Here is a 21,238-nt window from a genome sequence, read left to right as displayed (position 1 = left end):
CTAGAAAAAATAGGGATAGTGGGAACATTCCTTAACATTGTAAAGGCCATCTACGCTAAACCCATGGCTAATATCATTCTAAATGGTGAAAAACTGAAAGCATTCCCTCTAAAAACTGGAACAAGGCAGGGATGCCCTCTTTCACCACTTCTATTCAATATCGTCCTTGAAACTCTAGCCAGAGCAATTAGACAGACCAAAGAAATTAAAGGGATACGAATAGGAAAAGAAGAACTCAAACTATCCCTATTTGCTGATGATATGATGGTATACTTAGAGGAACCAGGAAATTCCACCAGAAAACTTTTAGATCTCATAAGTGAATTCAGTAAAGTAGCGGGATATAAGATCAATGCACATAAATCTAAGGCATTTTTATACATAAGCGATGAATCTTCAGAAAGAGAAATTAGGAAAACTACCCCATTCACAATAGCACTGAAAAAAATAAAATACTTGGGAATCAATCTCACAAAAGAGGTGAAAGAACTCTACAATGAGAACTACAGAACGCTAAAGAAAGAAATTCAAGAAAACCTTAGAAGATGGAAAGATCTCCCATGTTCTTGGATAGGAAGAATTAATATTGTCAAAATGGCCATACTACCAAAAGTGCTATACAGATTCAATGCAATTCCAATTAAAATCCCAATGATGTACCTTACAGAAATAGAGCAAGCAAATATGAAATTCATCTGGAAGAATAAAAAACCCAGAATAGCTAAAGCAATCCTTGGTAGAAAGAGTGAAGCAGGGGGTATCGCAATACCAGATCTTCAACTCTACTACAAAGCAATAGTAACAAAAACGGCATGGTATTGGTACCAAAATAGAAAGGTGGATCAATGGTACAGAATAGAGGACACGGACACAAACCCAAATAAATACAATTTTCTCATACTAGACAAAGGTGCCAAAAATATGCAATGGAGAAAAGATAGCCTCTTCAACAAATGGTGCTGGGAGAATTGAAAATCCATATGCAACAGAATGAAACTAAACCCATATCTCTCACCATGCACGAAACTAAACTCAAAATGGATTAAGGATCTCGGAATCAGACCAGAGACCTTGCATCTTATAGAAGAAAAAGTAGGTCCAGAGCTTCAACATGTCGGCTTAGGACCAGACTTCCTCAACAGGACTCCTATAGCACAAGAAATAAAAGCAAGAATTAATAACTGGGATAGATTCAAACTAAAAAGCTTTCTCTCAGCAAAGGAAACTATCAGCAATGCGAAGAAAGAGCCTACAGAGTGGGAGAAAATCTTTGCCAATCATACTTCTGATAGAGCGCTAATCTCCAGAATCTATAAAGAACTCAAAAAACTCTACACCAAGAATGTAAATAATCCAATTGACAAATGGGCTAAGAAATGAATAGACACTTCACAGAAGAAGATATACAAACAATCAACAAACATATGGAAAAATGTTCAACATCTCTAGTAATAAGAGAAATGCAAATCAAAACCACCCTAAGATTCCATCTCACCCCAATTAGAATGGCAATTATCAAGAATACAAGCAACAACAGGTGTTGGCGAGGATGTGGGGAGAAAGGTACACTCATACATTGCTGGTGGGGCTGCAAATTAGTGCAGCCACTCTGGAAAGCAGTGTGGAGATTCCTTAGAAAACTTGGAATGGAACCACCATTTGACCCAGCTATCCCACTCCTTGGCCTATACCCAAAGGACTTAAAATCAGCATATTACAGAGATGCAGCCACATCAATGTTCATAGCTGCTCAGTTCACAATAGCCAGATTGTGGAACCAACCTAGATGTCCTTCAATTGATGAATGGATAAAGAAAATGTGGTATATATATACAATGGAATATTACTCAGCCATAAAGAATGATAAAATTATGGCATTTGCAGGCAAATGGATGAAACTGGAGAATATCATGCTAAGTGAGATAAGCCAATCTCAAAAAACCAAAGGAAGAATGATATCGCTAATAAGTGGATGATGACACATAATGGGGGGTGGGAGGGTTAGTGTTGGGGTTGGAGTTGGGTTTAGGGAGGGGGGCAGGAATGGAGGAAGGAAGGACTGTATAGATGGAGGGGTGGGGTGGGAGGGGTGGGGGGGAGGGAAAGAATGGCAGAATGAATGAAACAACATTACCCTATGTAAATTTATGATTACACAAATGGTATGCCTTTACGCCATGTACAGACAGAGAAACAACATGTATCCCATTTGTTTACAATAAAAGAAGAAAAAAAAAACTAAAAAAAAAAAATCAATGAAATTGAAACAAGAGAAACAATTCAAAAATTGACAAACCAAAAAGTTTGTTCTTTGAAAAGTAAACAAATTGATAAACCCCTAGTTTTTGAGAGAGAAAACTCAAATTACTAGAATTTGTGATGAAAAAGGAAAGATTACAACAGATACCATTGAAATACATAACATAATTAGAAGCTACGTTGAAAATCTATACTCCAACAAAATAGAAAATATCAAAGACATTGATGAAGTTTTAGAGACATATAATCCTCCCAAACTGAATCAGGAAGACGTACACAATCTAAGCAGATCAGTTTCAAGCACCAAAATAGAAGAAGCCATCAAAAGTCTACCAACCAAGAAAAGCCCAGGACCAGATGGATTCTCAGCTGAATTCTACAAGACCTTTAAAGAAGAACTGATACCAATACTCCTCAAAGTATTCCAGGAAATAGAAAAGGAGGGAACCCTTCCAAATTCATTCTATAAGGCTAGTATCACTCTGATACCAAAACCAAAGACACATCAAGGAAAGAAAACTTAGACCAATATCCCTGATCAACATAGATGCAAAAATCCTTAACAAAATAATGATAAATTGCATGCAAAAATTTACTAAAAAGATAGTGCACCATGATCAAGTGGGGTTTATCCCAGGGATGCAAGGTTGGTTCAACATCCAGAAATCAATATATGTAATTCATCACATTAATAGGCTTAAAGTTAAGAATCACATGATTATTTCAATAGATGCTGACAAAGCATTTGATAAAATATAGAATGCCTTCATGTTTAAAACACTAGAAAAAATAGGAATAGTAGGAACATACCTCAACATTGTAAAGGCCATCTATGCTAAGCCCACAGCCAACATCATTCTTAATGGAGAAAAACTGAAAGCATTCCCTCTAGGAACTGGAACAAGACAGGGATACCCTCTTTCACCACTTCTATTCAACATCATCCTTGAAACACTTTCCAGAGCAATTAGACAGACCAAAAAAATTAAAGGGCTACAAATAGGAAAAGAAGAACTAAAGGTGTCACTATTTGCTGATGACATGATACTATATTTAGAAGATCCAAAAAACTCCACTAGAAAACTCCTAGAACTAATCAATGAATTCAGCAAAGTAGCAGGATATAAAATCAATACATGTAAATCTAATGCATTTCTATTCATAAGTGATGAATCCTCTGAAAGAGAAATTAGGAAAACCACTCCATTCACAGTAGCCTCAAAAAAAAAAAAAAAAAAAAAAAAAAAAAAAAACTTGGGAATTAATCTAACAAAAGAGGTGAAAGAAAACTACAAAATATTAAAGAAAGAAATTGAAGAAAACCTTTGAAGGTGGAAAGATCTCCCATGTTCTTGGATAGGCCGAATTAACATTGTCAAAATGGCCATTCTACCAAAGGTGCTATTCAGATTCAATGAATTTCCAATTAAAATCCCAATGACATTCTTCATAGGAATAGAGAAAGCAATTATGAACTTCATCTGGAAGAACAAGAGACCTCGAATAGCCAAAACAGTGAATCAGAAGGTATCCCAATAACAGACATTAAACTATACTACAGAGCAACAGTAATGAAAACAGCATTGTATTGGCATCAATGGTACAAAATAGAAGACACAGAGACAAAACCACATAAATACGTCACCTCATACTAGACAAAGGAGCCAAAAACATACAATGGAGTAAAGATAGCCTGTTCAACAAATGGTGTTGGGAAAACTGGAAATCCATATGCAGTAAAATGAAATTAAATCTTTATCTCTCATCCTGCACAAAACTCAACTCAAAATTGATCAAGGACATAGGAATTAGACCAGAGACCCTGCACCTAATAGAAGACAAAGTAGGCCCGAATCTTCATCATGTTGTCTTAGGATCAGACTTCTTCAACAAGATTCCCAAAGCACAAGAAATCAAAGCAAGAATCAACAAATGGGATAGACTCAAACTAAAAAGCTTTTTCTCAGCAAAGGTTATAATCAAGAATGTGAAGAGAGAGCCTACAGAGTGGGAGAAAATCTTTTCCACATGCACTTCAGTTAGAGTACTAATCTCCAAAATTTATAAATTAAAAAACTTTACACCCAAAATACAAAGAACCCTATCAATAAATGGGTCAAGGAACTGGTCAGACACTTTACAGAAGAAGACATACAGGCAATTAATAAATGAAAAAGTGTTCAACATCTTTAATAATTAGAGAAATGAAATTAAAACAACTCCAAGATTTCATCTTACTCCAATTAGAATGGCTATTATCAAGAACACAAACAATAATAGATGTTGGTGTGGATGTGGGGAAAAAGGCACACTTTTACTTTACTGGTGGAATTGCAAATTGGTGCAGCCACTCTGGAAAGCAGTGTGGAGAATCCTCAGAAAACTTGGAATGGACCCACTTTTTGACCCAGTTATCTCGTTCCTCAGTTTATACCCAAAGGACTTAAAATCAGCATACTACAGTAACATAGCCACATTAATGTTTATAGCAGCTCAGTTCACAATAGCTAGATTGTGGAACCAACCTAGATGCCCTTCGACAGATGAATGGATAAAGTAACTGTGGTTACTATTCAGCCATAAAGAAGAATAAAATTAAGGCATTTGCAGGTAAATGGATGGAATTGGAGAATATCATGCTAACTGAAATAAGACAATCCCCAAAAAACCAAAGGCCAAATGTTTTCCCTAATAAGTGGAGAATGATATATAATGGCGGTGGGAGGGTGGGGAGGGAGAGAAAAATGGGGGAACTTTAGATTATGTAGTAGAAAATGAGAGGGAGGTGGTATAAAAAATGGTGGAATGAAACAGACATCATTACCCTGTGCACATGTATGATTACACGAATGGTATGAATCTACATCGTGTACAACCATAGAAACGAAATGATGTACCCCATTTGTGTACAATGAACCAATATGCAGTCTGTAAAAACTTAAAAGAGAAATTTAAAAAAAAGAAAATCTTGAAGACATCGACAGGTTTTTAGAGACATATGATCCACCCAAACTGAATCTAGAGGACATACACATTTTAAATAGATCAATTTCAAGTAATGAAATAGAAGAAGTCATCAAAAGCCTTCCAACCAAGAAAAGTTCGGGACCAGATGGATTCTCAGTCAAGTTCTACAAGACCTTCAAAAAAGAGATCATTCTAATACTCCTCAAAGTATTCCATGAAGTAGAAAAGGAGGGGACCCTTCCAAACTTATTCTTTGAAGTTAATATCACCTGATGCCTATGAGTTATTTTAGGTGAGAACAGAGACTGGATCTTATTTCATTTTGAATGCTCAGCACCTAGTACAGAACTTAATCCCTAGGAGTTTTCACTTAATGTTGATTAAGGTTTTTTTTTTTTTTTGACTGATTAGCTGGGTGGGTGGATAAATGGAAAAATATATGGTCAGATCAACGAGTAGGTGGAGGCCTGACTGGCTGGAAGGAAGAATAGTTAGATGTATGGTTATGTTACCAGTCTTGAAAATCAGGATTGGGTCCTCATTCTCCCAGTATTGAAGATTAAACACCAGCGGAATGATAAGGCAAGAGTAAATTTTATTGAAGAGACAGAGCAGAGAGAGTGATTCCTCTAAAGAGTAGAGGACACAGCAGATCTGGCACCCTTGGAGAAGAGGACACAGCAGATCTGGTGCCCATGGAAGTAAGGGTGTCTTGCCCCTTTATAGATTTTAGGTTTCCTTTCTTCTCATACCTACATAACCAAACAGGAAAAGAGCCATCCAGGGGGTGATTGCCTGTGTTGGGAAGTGCAGTCCTTCCCCCTCCCTGGGAGGTGTTAGCAACCTGCTGATGGGGAAGTTCCAGCTAGTTATTAATTTTTTTTCTTTGAACATCACATACCTGTCTTTTGCCCTGTCTCATTTGGTTGGCAGACTGGCTGAATGGGTGGGAGGGAGGATGTAGTCTGGAGCAGTGCCTGATACATATAATAGATGGTAACTCTATATTTCTGTTTTCTTACAGCATATAATTCATTATTTTCATATAGTGAAACACTCGTGTCTAAAACTTTCCACTCATTTAGTCTATTTTTATACTGTACATGGAATACTGTTTTTCTCATGATTTAAAAAATATACACGTTTCACATGTGTTTTGTTTGTGCACAGAACCACACAACAAGTGCATTCTGCATAAAACCTGCCATCTTATGTCACAATGCTAAGCGTTAATCCTTAAAAAAAAAAAAAAAGAGAATCATTTGGCATAAACTGGAATAAACAGATCTACTTTTTCCTCAAGGACATTAGCTTTTTCAGTGTGGGAGTGGAAGGGGCTTCCACTTTCATCAAAATCTGTTTTGGATACCATTGCTGAATTACAAAATGCCTCCAAAAACATTGATTGAATTATGGTTATGGGATTTGGTGGGTCAGAAATTAGGACAGAGTACAGGGGGGATGACTTGCCTCTGCTTCATGTTCTCTGGTATCTCATCTAGGAAGACTCAAAGACATGAGGGCATTGACAACAGGGAGCTAGAATCATGGGGAGTCTCCATTCACGTGCCTGCCGCCTGGGCTGCGCTGTCTTGCACACTGAGCTCAGCAGCACCGTCCATCAGGGTGCATCTGTGAGTCCTGTCCAGGCAGCTGTGCTTCCCCCAGATGTGGCAGCCTCAGGCTAGTGGAACGTATAACCTGACAGCTTGTGGTTCCAGAGCAAGTGTCCCAGTGGGCGAGGCCGAGGCCCCATTGCCTGTTATCACCCAGCCTCGGAGGTCATATTTTATTGTCTGAAGTAGTAACCAGGTCATCCGGAATTCCAGGCAGGAGACATACACCTCACACCTCGATGGGAGCATGTATTAAGAGTTCTACAGCCATTTTAAAATCCTGCACCCTTGAGTGTTGGAAACTGAAGCCTAGAATCCCTGAGGAAGGCAGTCTTATCAATTAACTTCATCCCCATTCGGGCCTCATTTTCACTGATGTATATCGTTAACTTTTTGTGAGAAATAAGATCTCTGGCCTCCCCATCATGCCTGGAATGTGCTGCCAACATGGTGGCCAGAAAATTCTACCTCCTTTCCTGAATTAGGTGCTTCTCACGGATTATGCCAGTTTGAGAGAGGAACCCTTGGCACTGGCTGGACCAGTGGCAGGGAACCTTCCTAAAGTTCTGAGGATTGACAGACCCATGTTCTGTTCAGGCAAAGCAGCTGGGCCCAGAATAACTGGTCACAGCTGGGCATGCATGCCCAAAGCTGTGACCCGCACCAAACTCCATCTACCCCACAGCGCTCCTTCTTAGGATCGCATCCACTGGCCTTTCTGCAAAGACTAGAGCCAGGGAGTCGCAGCAGGTTCCTGAGCTTGCAGACTATTTGGGACATGGTGTTTGGGGCTAAAGGTCTCCTGTGAGACACTCCTGGGCCTCATCAGGGGTCTTTAGAAAATAAGGTGGGTGGGTGCCAGGGCCTTGGCTCAGGGCCCAGAGATCTTGGGACTGGAGACTCACTGGCACTGGGGAGTTGAAGAGGTCACAATATGGAATACCAGGACTCTGATGTCACCCTACACACCCTACATCCTATCCAGCAGGACATCGAAGCAATTCAGAGTGACCCACGAGAATCAGAGGTGGGTCCTGGTTGAGCTGGTGTACACACCTGGGACTGAGTGCCAGAGGTGGTGCATCCTCCCTGTCCCACCAGAAAACGATGTGCCCCAGTGTCCTGCAGGCTGTCATCTGTGCCCAGTAAGCCTGTGCTTACCTGGAGTCACATCATCTCATCCAGTGACCCCAAATGAATTACCATGTAAGAGAAAAAGGATGTGACGACCATATCCACTCCCATGGTGTCACTCAGGAGCAGCTGGCAGATCCCGTTGTAGTCTACTTTTGTGTGCATTGCCCAGGATGCAGCAGGACCTTTAGCTAAGCTTGATTATAATAATCACTTTGCCTTTATTGAGCCCTGATTATGTTTTATGCATTAGAAACTATGTGTATTCTCTGTTTTAATCAACATGCCAAACCTGAACTTAAGTATCAAATATCCCAAACATGAGTACTGCTAAATATGCAATAAATTCATGGTGACTGATAAGTCCGGAAAATGCTGATAGTCTAAACAGTGATATAAATGGTAATTCTCCAAGAAAGGAGTCTACGGAGAATTTTCTGACATAACTTAGTCATAGAGCAACTTGGAGTAACTGGGTATTTTAAGGAACACAAATTTGAAGCTTGAGCTGATGGTATAGAAGTGAATTAACAGAAAATATGGTGTCCTGTGAGGAGTGGTCTAAGAAGCATTTGGAAAGAGGTAGAGTTTAAGCCATCATGGAACTCAAGCTTCTGTCTTTGAAAATGGATGCTCATAATATACAAGGGATGACCAGGAGCTCTTGAAAGTAGCTATGGTTTATTCTTAGAAGTGTGGCATCTACTTTAAAACTCTCCAGAGAGGGCTGTGATGATATAACAGAGCAAGGAGCTTCACCTGCTTCTCACTCCCAGTCACATGCACTAGGTAGAAAGATGCTGAGCCACTGAGACGTTCCCAGGCTGCCCCTCTGCTGTGTCCACCTTCTCCAAGGATGTGGAGGCTCTTTCCTGAGTGCAGCACTACATGGACCCCGGGACCAAAGCCACTAGGTGTATTGACTCCCCAGGACCCATACCAGCTGCAATCTAACCCTCACCATTTGTTTTTCTAAGTGTGCATCCTAAACACACCCTTCTTTCCTTCTCTCCTTCTGGTATCATAAAAATATTGCAGTCTGCTTTTGCAGCATTTATACATCTTTTATAAAACTTCATATTCATTCCACCAAATGCCTTTGAAGAACTCCCATTTGTGATTAAAATAGTTCACATCTTCTTAACTCTCCAGTGATTCTGATCAGATTAAAATGACCATATGTTTAAGAATTTTGATAGGTCAGGAAGGAAATTTCATATCACATAAAGCAAAGGTAGCCTTAGTTAAACACAACACTTTCCCAAAACCAGTCCTTACTTTGGAAATGGTGTAATCATGAAAGTTAGTTTATTCATTGAATTTTATATACATGAACATTTGTGGGATGGTGGCAATCATGGGTCTAGGGCAATGTCCAACTTGTAACATAAATTGAACCTGTAGTCCACTCTGAGGGACCTACTACTGCCCACATTTCACATTTGTGAAAATGAGGCCCATGGAGGTTAAAGCAAGGTATGTCAGCTCAGAGGGCCTGGAGTCCAGAGTCTGCAGTGTTAAAAAAATATTCTCGACAAAAACATTTTTCCATTTTGCGGGATCAGTTGCTATTTCTATGACCATGGGCTTGATAAGCACACAGCATTTTCCACTGAAATAGCACATGGCCCATTATGGAGCTGTCTTCTTACCAACTCCTCAGGAGATCCTTGGAAACATTTTGATATGGACAAAAATTTTTAATGGAGCCATGTTATTGTAAGACAAAGTTTTAAAAACTTAACTAAAAACCTTGGAATTATTTAAAATGCTTTCAACCCAAGTCATTATCAAAATACTATAAAAACTAGAATTCTCACAACTGTCTTTTAAAGATAAAAGCAATTTTTTGGATAAATTTAATGGAAAAATACCCTCGTATGAACATAATAACTCTCATTCTTTCATCTCCTGACTCCTACATATAACATATGTTTAAAACAGCATGTTAGAGTATTTTTCTTTAAAAATTTCCTCTTGGAGTCCCAGAGCTGCAGAGATGCCAGAGCTGGAAGGTGCACAAAGCCTCCTCTACTGAGCCTTTCTTATTTTTTGTGAGCACTTCACATTTTCCAAAGATAAGAGCAATTCCATGTGGGTGCACTATGCTTTTATGTACAAAGCATTCCTGAGATTTCCCATCTCTGCTCCCCAAATCCCCTGTATTCTCTCTCCACAACCTTCAGTTTTGACTAGGAGCAGCTTTGGGGTGGGCAGGCTGCATGGCATGTGGTGAAGCACCAGCCACTGCTGCAGGCAGACCCAGCCCTACCCACATGACCACCTGCCCACCTCTCCCTTCCCTGCACATGGAATCATGGAGATGAAGCCACAGAACACTCTGGAGTCTCCAGTGTCTTGCCACAGGTGTCTTCAACAGCTGCCACCCACCCTCCCCTCACACTTCAGGGAGGGGCCTGAAGACAGGAAAAGGATTCCTTCTGACCAAGACGATCAGATCAAAGTGAATAAAGTCTACACTGACTCAAGGCGAACGAATATCTACACTGACTGGGAAAGAGAGGCACAGTGGTCCAGGCCCTGGAGAGGTTGGCAGCTGGGCCTGGGTCTTTACCCTGAGGACCGCCTCTTAGAAACAAAACAAAACTGCCATTTTTTAATCTTTGAAATATCAATTTTATTATATAATTTGTGATTTGAAATATCAATTTTATTATACAATTTGTGATTTGAAATATCAATTTTATTATACAATTCGTGGGGAGGAAAAGAAATTAAGAATATATTTCTCCCAAAGCACGGGAGAAAGGACCAAGAGCAGGGCAGGGGAAGTGTCCCAGGGAAAAGTCTCTACGAGGCGTCTTCGCAGGTGGGGGCAGAGGAGACTCCTGGTGGATCCAGATGCGCTCCTGGGCAGAGTCCTGAACCAGTGGGCACACCTCAGGGTCTCCTGGCTGTCCGCTGGTTCCGCTGGTCTTGTCTGGGCATTTCCTCTGGAGCCACTCTGTTCTTGAGCACTGTCGGACCGAAGCACGGCACGCAGCACAGCTGTCTGAAGCAGCTGGAGATCCTCCTCCTCACCCTCTTCCAACGCCCGATGCGATCCTGTGACTGTTCTGGGGAGGTGCCTGGGGAGGATGAGCTGCCCTCTTCTGCGACCCCGCTCCTGAGGCTCAGGGACGGGTCGGGGCTGCTGGGCACAGGGTCGGGCTGGGAGGCCAGGCTGGGAGGGGGTGGGTCCACGTGGAAAAAGCGGAGGGGAATGGCCGGCACGCTGGCACTGCCACCCCCCTCCTGCCAGGTCCGCCTGGCCTCGTCGGGCTGCTGCTCCCAGGGCGAGGGAAGGGCAGGCTCGCTGGAACACCTCTTGGGGAGGAGGATGCGGGGAGGCCCAGGGCCTGGGCGAGGCCCGAGCTCCCGACGCCGCACGGGCTTCACCTGGCACTGGCAGCCCGCGCCCTGGCTGCGCTGGCGCTTGAGCAGGAGATACGTAGCCATGGCGTTGTCATACCTCTTAGTTGACAGGGACACCCAGATGTCGTAGGGGTCGTAACCCAGGTCGAACATGGTGGTGACGATGGCGGGGTCCGGGAGGAGTGGGGGCGCCTCGCCAGGACCGGGTGACGCTTCCGCACCCTGGCTCAGCCACGGGTGCCCCAGCACCTGCTCCAGGGTGGGCCTCTGCGCGGGGTCCACCGTCAGCATCTCCCGGATGAGGCTCTGAGCGCCCTGGGAAAGGTGCGGGGGCACGTCGTAGGCGCCCTCGGTGACCCGCTGCCTCACCTCGCGGGCCGTGTTGGCCAGAAAGGCACGGCTCCCGGTCAGCATGAAATAGAGGACGACGCCCAGGCTCCAGACGTCGGCCGGGGGGCCCTCGTAGTCCTCCCGCAGGGCCACCTCGGGGGCGGAGTAGAGGAGCGTGCCCCAGAACCTGCTCAGCTTCTGCCCGGGGCTGACGCGGGTGCTCAGGCCGAAGTCGATGAGCTTCGCCTGGCCCCTGGCGTCCAGCACCACGTTCTCCGGCTTGAGGTCCAGGTGCACGATGCCCTTCTCGTGGCAGTGCCGCACGGCTCCCGCGATCTCTCGGAACAGCCTGCGGGCCTCCTCCTCCGCCAGGCCTCCGGGTTCCGGGACGAGGCTCTGGAGATGTCCCCCACCTGCATGTTCCATGACAATGTACATATACCTGTTGGTCTCAATGATCTGGAAGAGCTGGATCACGTTGGGGTGGTCCAAGCTCGCCATCAGCTCAGGTTCACATAGGAAGGGGAGGGTCCAGACTCTCTTTGCCACGACCTTCACCACAACCTCTGTCCCCGTGAGGCGATGGCGGGCGAGCTTCACCTTGGCAAAGCCGCCTTCCCCAATGCCCTGCAGAACTTCATAATGGTCCGTGAGGGCCGGCTCATAGGAGTCCGGTCCCTGGGGCTCTACACTGCTCTCACTACTCTCGCTGCTTATCCTAAAACGGAACACCATCTTAGGATGCTAGCTAAAAAAAAAATAATAAACTAAAACAAATAACCAAAATAAAATCCAAAAACGAAAGCAAGCAAAGAAACAAAGGGAAAAAAAATCCCAAATCAAAAAACCAATCTCCAAAGACCACAACCACCAGCCACCAACCACCAACCGCCAACCACCACCAAACGCGCTATCTATCTGGGAGTCCGACAGGTCACCACCAAGAGCTTCCTGTACTTATGGACAAAAACCCACCTGCGGCCACTCTCTTATATACCTCCCCTTTGACATTCCCTCACAATGGCTCCTTGTGAGGTCAGAGCAAGCAATGACCCAGTCACACCTGGCATAACCCCCAGTGTCATCTCACTTTGGGGCCTCCAGGACCTTTTCCACTTTCATAGTGCAAGTAACAAAGAACTCTGGAAGGTTGTTTGCTTTAGTGTCTTGAGGCTGATATTTACTTGTTTAGAAATTAAAACTTTTAGGATACTTCAGTGGTCTTTTCATTTTGAGTCTGAAAATCTGTATTAACTTTGTGGTTTTGAAAGACCTCATCATATCTACACTCAAGGTTTCTGCTTCTTTGCTGCCCTGAACTGGGCAGCTTTCCTCCCCTGGGCCCTTCCCCCACGATGGACTTCCTCACCTCCAATCAAGCAATGAGGTCAACTGTCTATGAAGTGAGACCTCTGAAAGTGTTAGCCCCAGAGACGCTTTTCTTCTTCCAGGTTGTTCTTGTTGGGTGTTTTAGTTACAATGACCAAAAAGCTGATTAAAACACAGCCATACATCATTGCACTCAACTTGACAAATGTACTTGTTGGGGGTGGGGTGTGCAGCAGGGGGTACTGGGAACTGCATCAGGTCCTTGCACATGCTGGAGAAGCTCTCTTAATGTGCACTTCCCGTCCCTGGGGTTGGCGTTTCCTGGCCTGACCAGCTCTCAAACTGTTACATTGAGGTTGAACTGTCAAGAGGAATTTTGGAGAGATACACATATTTAAATCACAGCACCCAATAAACAAGAGCCCAGGGAATTGGTCCCCACTTGATATGCACCTTGTGAGGGGAGTCTTTCAGATTGCACTGAAGGACCTTAGCTAGGAACTCAGATCTTGATGAAGACGAAAGACCCCTGGTAAAGCAAACTCATGACAATTACAAAAGCTAGTGCTACTTTTGGTTTTTATAGGATGTAAGAGAATAATGTATCAAAACACTCCAATTTTATTCCATGGTGTTGAATAAATACTGTATATAACACTGTAACATCAATAAGTGAGGGGGAAGGGTCAGAGAGGTACAGCAGCTGCATTTGTATACTACAAAAGTCGTGTTGCTATAGATTCACGTCAGAGAGGCATCTCTTTCTCACATTAAACGGAACCCCTATGGGAACCACAAAGAAATACTGGTAGATCATGCCCAAAAAGTGAGGAGAGGAGGGGACCCAGCATATCTGGTGCCCATGGGAGTGGGGGTGTCTTGCCCCTTTATAGATTTTGGGTTTACTTTCTTTTCATGTCCACATGACGAAAAGTGACCAAAAGCCAGGAAGAGAGCCATCCAGAGGGTGATTGATTGTGTTGGAAAGTTATATTCTTCTCCTCCCCCGAGTCTGTTATCAGCTGGTTTGACACGTATGGGGCGGGGGGTACCAGGGATCAGAGCACCCAATAAACAAGAGCCCAGGGAATTGGTCCCCATTTGATATGCCCCTTGTGAGGGGAGTCTTTCAGGTTGCACTGAAGGACCTTAGATAGGAAATCAGATATCTTGATGAAGACGAAAGATCCCTGGTAAAGCAAACTCATGACAATTACAAAAGCTAGTGCTACTTTTGTTTTTTATAGGATTTAAGAGAATAATGTATCAAAACACCCCAATTTTATTCCACGGTATTGAATAAATACCCTATATAACACTGTAACATCAGTAAGTGAGGGGGGGTCAGGTACCAGGGATTGAATCCAAGGGCCTTAACCACTGAGTCATATCCCCAGCCCCTCTTTATGTTTATTCATAGACAGGGTCTCACTAAGTTGCTTAGGGCCTCAATAAATTGCTGAGTCTGGCCTTGAACTTGTGATCCTCCTGCCTCAGCCTCCCGAGTTGCTGGGATTATAGGCGTTTGCCACCGCATGTGGCTAATCTACCCATTTTCTTTCCTTTGATAATCATCTATTCATCCTTTGCTCCAGTCTCATTTGGTTATTAAAATATCTACATTTCAGCTGGATTTATCAAATCGATTGGTTTGTCATTTGTTTTCTAATTACTCGTTGTTGCTCAACTCTTTCTTGTATACCCCAAAACCATGTCCACCCAAGTGAGTGATAACAGAAGCCCCAAACCTTCCTGGTGTCTAGATGTAGTCCTTTTTGCTTCCAGGACACAAGCAGATGTGGAGATCTGGGACTGAGGGCTCGGGAGTGCTGATCACAGTGGCAATTTTAGGGGTATGGGTCATGCTCTTCCAGTGCTGATTGACAGATCCTGGGGGACAGAACACCCATGTATAATGTATACAAAGAATAATGTATATAATGTATACATTATACATTGTGTCATGTATTTTATGTGTGAAACTGATCTCTAGAGCAGTAATCAGAGCAGGCCAGATAGTACATTTGGGCTTTGAGGATCACTAGTCTCCTTTGCAGCTGCTCAGCTCTGCTATTTAGTACCAAAGCAACCAAAGAATTCAGAAGTGAGAGTGTGGCTGTGTTGTAATACAACTTCATTTACCAGTGCAGGTCAGACTGGGTCTGCTTGACTGCTGTTTTTTATAACCAACACACAGGCCCTCAGGGAGGGCCTCTCCTCCTGCCTGTGGGTCAGGCACTCTCGACTCTTCCCATCTACATTCTCATAATTTTAAGAATTTTTAGAACAAGGACTCCGAAAGAATTATCAAACTTTTGTATTCATCATTTGAGCTCTACCCAATTTTCTGAGGCCACAGTAAGAATGCTGGTCCTCTTAGTTGTGTGACCTTGGGCAAGTCATTCAACCCCTTAGGCTTCAGTTTCCTCATCTGTAACAAGGTCGACCTGCTGTCTAGTTCCTCAGAGGATCGTTGAGAAAATCAACATGATGATGATGATGATGATGATGATGATGATGATGAAGATGATAACTCTTTTCACTTGCAAAGTGTTTTATAGCTTTTCTTGTAACCCTTAGAAGAATCTTATGAGGTAGCTAGTGTCAGATGTTTGCTGAAGGACTCCCAACTGGTAGTTGGTAGAACTCGCTCTCAAAATCAGTTCTCTTCAGTTCCAGTGCTGGGCCACTCTTCCTCCCACCACATAGGATTTCTATGTAAACTATCAAGTGCTATGTAAAACCAGTGCTTTTTGAAACATTATTTCTACATTATTTCTTTCATCTTGGACTCTTAATGCCCCTGCATTGTAATTCTCTTCTTTTTTAAACTTATCATCCAACTAAACATTCTCTCAAATGCATGTAACACGTTTGAGTTATTACTGAACAAACACCATTTATACCTATATCTTGAATTGTGCCAATAGGAAGAGAACACTTGCCAACTTTCTTAATTTCTGCCCATATGGGCTTTTTCATTAGGCTGCCAATGAGGAAATCCATGGCCAACTCAGTAGTGAGTGACATAAATACTAGTTTGCTATTATTGTTCCCCAAAAATGGCTCTCACCTGCACAGGTTCAACGTGCACTTGGAGAAGGACATTCAGGGATTCTGCCACACTTAATGGGGTTTGGTGATCAGATTCGATGCTGCCTCATTTGTTCATTATGGCTGTTCACCAATTGCACCAACTTTGCTATTGCAAATTCAAGTCAAAGTTCAGTTTCTCACTGGAATTACAATTCGTCAGTTATTTGAACCAGCTTGTTTGACTTTGAAGCCTTAGAAATGGTTCAGATGTCACTTGCTTTCACACTGAAGGACTTACAAGAATGATGCTCATCACCTTTAAAAATTTGGTTCTGACTTGTTCAATCTTGTGAGTTGTCTGCTTCCTTATATTCCCACATAACTGCTTTGTTATAGTATTTGCTCTTTCACACACAGATTTGGCAGTTTTAACTCACAAAGCTGTGCTCCCTAACATGGTAGTCACAGATCACACATGGATGCCTATTTATGTTTAAGTTAATTAAATTCGAAAAGTCACTTCCTCTAGCCAAATTTGAAGTGCTTGATAGCTACTTGCAGCAAGTAGCTATACTATATTGAGCAGCACAGATAAGGAAAATTCTATTTTTATAGAATGTTCCATTGGATAGCACTGTATAGTGAATTTGGAACCCAATTTTGACAAAGTTCATAATCTGGTACAAATTCATCAGAGGACTGCTCTTTTAAGAGTTTTAAGACTAAGACAAAGACTGCCAGTAATAACAGGTACCTTTAATACACACTAAACTAAGCTCTCAGTGCACATTATCTCACTGAGTCGTTATGATAAGCTCATACTGGGCTGAGGGTGTGAGTTAGTGGTAGAGTGCTTGCCTAACATGCTTGAGGCCCTGGGTTTGATCCCCAGCACTGAAAAATAGTAAATCATCATCATCATCAAGACTTATTTTAAGCTGGAGGTCAAGGGACACATAGTAAGAGATAGATTTGAAATCTGAACCCAGGTCTTTCCTGCTCCAGATCTGAAGCCCCTAAACACTCAGCTATACCACCTCCTCCCTCTCCTTCTCCATCACTTACTGGGATGAGGTCCTGGCTAGGCAACCTGGGGATAAGGTCAAGGCTGAATGATATACTGTAAGAGACCCTGCCAAGAGGAAGGGCAGAGCAGGGCATGAGTAGGCGGCATGAATGATCTTGGTGGGGGTAAATTCAGCCCAGTCTAGTTTCATGCCAAAATGAAAGCTGTGTCCTTCAAAACAGTCTACAGAGACTTCACAAAGCTGAGTACCTTTCTTATTTGGAAATACCCAAATAAGAGTAATCACTAGTGACTCTGCAGGGACGAGGGAGTAAAATTTGACATTCACTAAAAGAACTGTGTGGGCTTATTATTATCATTCTCTTTTCAGTTTTTAAGTTTTGAAAGCACTTCTTTCATTCCACATGTCCAAGTGCCTGCTATAGTGACAGTCTGTGTCTTAAATGTTCCCTGGGCCAGCTTGTGGGGAGGACTGGCTGCAACCACCCATTTAAGCAAACAGTTCATATGGGTTTTAAAACTTAAATTTCATTTTGCTTTTAATGTAAACAAATCTGCAGATTAGATGACGGAATCGTGTGTCTCCAGGAGACAGTGATAGCTTTTCAATGGCTCATTATGAAAACTCTGTGTTTGCCAACAATCATGGTTATTTTTGCCACAGTCCTTGTATTCCTCTCTTCCCTTTTTCCTTCTTCTTTTCTTCACATGGTTCCTTGAAACTTGACTGAGTGTCCAGACTCAACTGAAAAGTAATCTATGATTGCTTTTTAAAACAGGTATAGCTCTGCTGGATAAGTACATTCAACTTAGTGCCAGTAACGCTGAGAGTTTTCCTCGAAATGGGTTTTCACAGAAAATATGTTAAAGCCTAAATTCAGAGAAATTTCCCTTAGAAAGAGTCACATGATCTTCAGGATCTAATTCTACCTCCTCATACCTTTCTAGAAGCAAAGATACCAGCAGCAGAATGGGGATCTGCATGACCTCCTTTCCTCCTAAGCCCATGGTTCCCTTGACCCTCAATATGTTGTTTCAGATCCAAGTATTTGACCATTCATTAAGCACCCATTTGGCATATCAGACACATTGGGTAATCACCAGTAATGAGTCAGAACACAAGAGCAGACCAATTAAAAAACCTCCATCTATTAGTCATTTTTGCAAGTTAGCAATTGTCAAACACCAACCAAATCCTGTCCATAATCAAGAACAACAACAAAAAATCTATTGACAAGGAAGGCTTTTGACTCGGGATGTCAGAATTGGGTTGAATTGCATGAGTCAGAATGGAAATTCATCAGATGAACAGACAGAATGAATAATACAAGATAATAAGACTCAGAAGAGTCAGAACCAAAAGGGCTAAGACAAGAGAAGAATGGGGCCGAAGCTGAATCTTAAGGTTTCATAACTTGAGCAAATTGCTATTTGACTTAGTATCATTGAGTGCTCTGTGAGCTTTGAGGGACGTGGGACTTTGTTTGACTCTTGTTGCATCAAATGGCACCCTGCTTCTGGTAGGCAACCTGTAAGTAAATTAGTAAAGTCATTAAAAATGAATAAAGTGAAAATTGTCCTTTTGATCATTCTTTCCATCCTTGGTCACAAGTACTGTCTCTTGGGGAAATATCTCCAAGGTGATATTTCATCAACTTGTTCTGGCTCAATGAGTGTAAATAAGTGTACTCATCCCTTATAGTATGTTTTCACTCTAACATTTTAACAGCATGATTAAGAGTTAGGATGTTTAAGTCAGACCTGGATTGGAATCTGCCATTTAATAGCTGCAAGAGCTTCAGCAAGTTTCTTAAACCCTATTTGTTTCTTCATCTGTAAGTAAGGGATCTGAACAGTAAAGAGCTACCTCATGGTGTGGTTGTAAGCATTTAGTAAAACCACTCCTGTGGAGCGCTTAACTCAGCACCTAATCACAGTAAACCAGTAGCTCTGAGTGTGAATGTTCCCATATTCTAGCATAGTCATCACGAATAGGGTGTTAGAAATCTGGAGTCTTGGTCCCGTTCCAGACCTATTGAATCAGAAATGGGGAGCAGGGCCAGAGCAGTCTGTGTCTCAACAAGATTTCCAGGTGAGTCTGATGCAAGTTAAAGTTTGAGAACCACTATAGTAAATGTAAGCTGTAATCATAATAAATAATAGCTAGCATTTCTATTATAATATGCTGATATTATTATTACTTTGATGGGGGACCATCTAGGATCCTAAGCTCAAATGTTTTCCACCTAAGTTCTGGGAAACTTCAGGGCTCAAAAAGATGTATGGGAAACCACCACAAAATGTGGAAAGGCAGATCACATAGAAAGTTCCATTCTGTATTAAGTTTGCTAGACAAAAAAAAGTTCTGAGATAAATCTAAAAAATCACTGCTGTGTCCAAAGTGCCAATGGGGATTTGGTTGGACTATAGAGGAGGAATGGGGAATCAGAAAATTCCTCTTGGGCTTGTCACCATGTAGGATGATGAATACTGACTGGCCCTGCATTCTGACCCAAACTCTATAAACATTCTTTGGTAACTGTGCTGGGCACAGAACCTTGTGTCATATATCTTATTATAAAGTCTTTACAAGGTGTTGTTTCCCCTTTTTTCCAGGTGAGAAAATGAATGTGAAAAGAATTGAGTATCTTGTTCAAGTTCGCCCAGCTAGTGGTGCTAGGAATTGCAAGCCAGACTGCCTGATACCAGGTTCATTGGCGTTCTGCAGGAGTGGCGCTCGTCATGTGCAGTATCCATCACCACGCAGGGAAATCACCCCAGGGCTACGGGACCAACTCTGCAGGGATGCTGGATCCCACTCTTGACCAACAAGGAGCAGACAGCTGGCTTTTGTTCCACACCTGCGCAGCACTAAAATGACTTGTGGTCACAAGGAACTAGAAAGCCCACAAATTCTGGGGTTCAGAGGGACTTTTCCATATTTGCTAAAGTTAGTTGGGCTGAAAGGATGATTTTATATTGGATGTGTAGAAGCAATAAGTCAAGAGTTCAAGAATCTGAATGTCAACCCTATAGCCATGCAATCTTATAACTAGATGTATTGTGTGGTCTTAGTCAAGTCGAGTTTAGCCCTTTAAGCCTTGGTCAAATGTTTAAGTAAATGGTCATGCTTGTTATTTATCATCCAAAATGGACTTTGAAACTGAATTAAGTAATTTTGAGAGATCTTTGAGCTCCTGGGAAACTTGCACCAGGTTTAATATTTTTGTCATTATTGCAGTAACAATTATTCACTTATTAACCCATTTGACACTCATCACCTACCAGACCTTGTGCCAGGTATTGAGGCTATAAAGGTGAATAAGATAGGTGTGGTTCCAACTTTCACAAAGCCTGCAGTTTGGTGGGGGTGGGGAATGTGTTCTATGCTGACTACACAGGAGTGTTGTTAAGTATTTACTATGTGTTAGGCACAGTGCTAAGTACTGCACGTGAATCACATCACTTGGTCCTCATAACTGTCCCATGAGGTAGGAATAACCATCTCCATATTGCAGAAGAGAAAATTAGTGTTTAGACAACTTTTCAAAGTCAAGGTCACTGTTACTAACTGGCAGGATCTATTTGACTTCAAAGCTGTGCTCTTAGCCTCTATGTTATAGGTACCTATGTGCAGATATACCTATGTATAAAGAATATACAGAATGTTATCTGACCTCTAGTGAATTTTCAATAAATATTTATTAAATCAATACATTCACTTGGAGTCAATCTTGAGACAGAAGGTACCAGATGAGGAGATAAATGGGAGTTGAGGGAGCTGAAGTGACCCTTCTGAGGAGTGGGGCAGTGGACAGAGAGCTTCACTCAGCCACAGCCTGCGAAACAGACAGGGGACAGAGGGAGACCTGAGAGACTGCGTCCACCTAACCCAGAAGCCTGGGCACTGAGATTTCTCCCAGTCAGAGGCTTGCTGGGAGCAGCGCGGGACTGGGAATAAGATGGGGAGAGAGGACTGATACTTCCCATCTCTTCCAGCTGCCACTACAAAAGTACATTCTGCTGGTCAAGGATGGTCCATCCCACCCAAGGGGCTTGGAAGAAGGTGACAGAGAAGCTGCTCTGTTGGGCCTTTTCACCCCTGCTCCTCTGACCACCTCCTTCCCCGAGAGGCAGCATTGAATAAATGGCCCAGTTGGTGTAG

At 42.5% G+C, this 21,238-nt stretch overlaps 1 protein-coding gene across 1 annotated transcript; it reads right to left on the bottom strand.

Annotated features, from left to right (window-relative positions):
- Nucleotides 1-10,877: 10,877 nt before the first annotated feature.
- Nucleotides 10,878-12,416, bottom strand: LOC124991351 (sperm motility kinase 4A-like). Its single transcript, XM_047562138.1, has one exon. The coding sequence runs from the start codon at nt 12,414-12,416 to the stop codon at nt 10,878-10,880; it is 1,539 nt and encodes a 512-aa protein (XP_047418094.1).
- Between the last annotated feature and the right edge of the window lie 8,822 nt (nt 12,417-21,238).

Source organism: Sciurus carolinensis, chromosome 8 (assembly GCF_902686445.1).
Source record: "Sciurus carolinensis chromosome 8, mSciCar1.2, whole genome shotgun sequence".
Lineage (NCBI taxonomy): Eukaryota > Metazoa > Chordata > Mammalia > Rodentia > Sciuridae > Sciurus > Sciurus carolinensis.
The sequence above is the reverse complement of the archived record's forward strand: the minus strand, read 5'-3'. Positions and strand labels throughout refer to the sequence as shown.

Excerpts from the sequence above, each read along its gene's own strand:
- LOC124991351 (XM_047562138.1), bottom strand. The coding sequence starts at position 12,416 with ATGGTGTTCCGTTTTAGGATAAGCAGCGAGAGTAGTGAGAGCAGTGTA.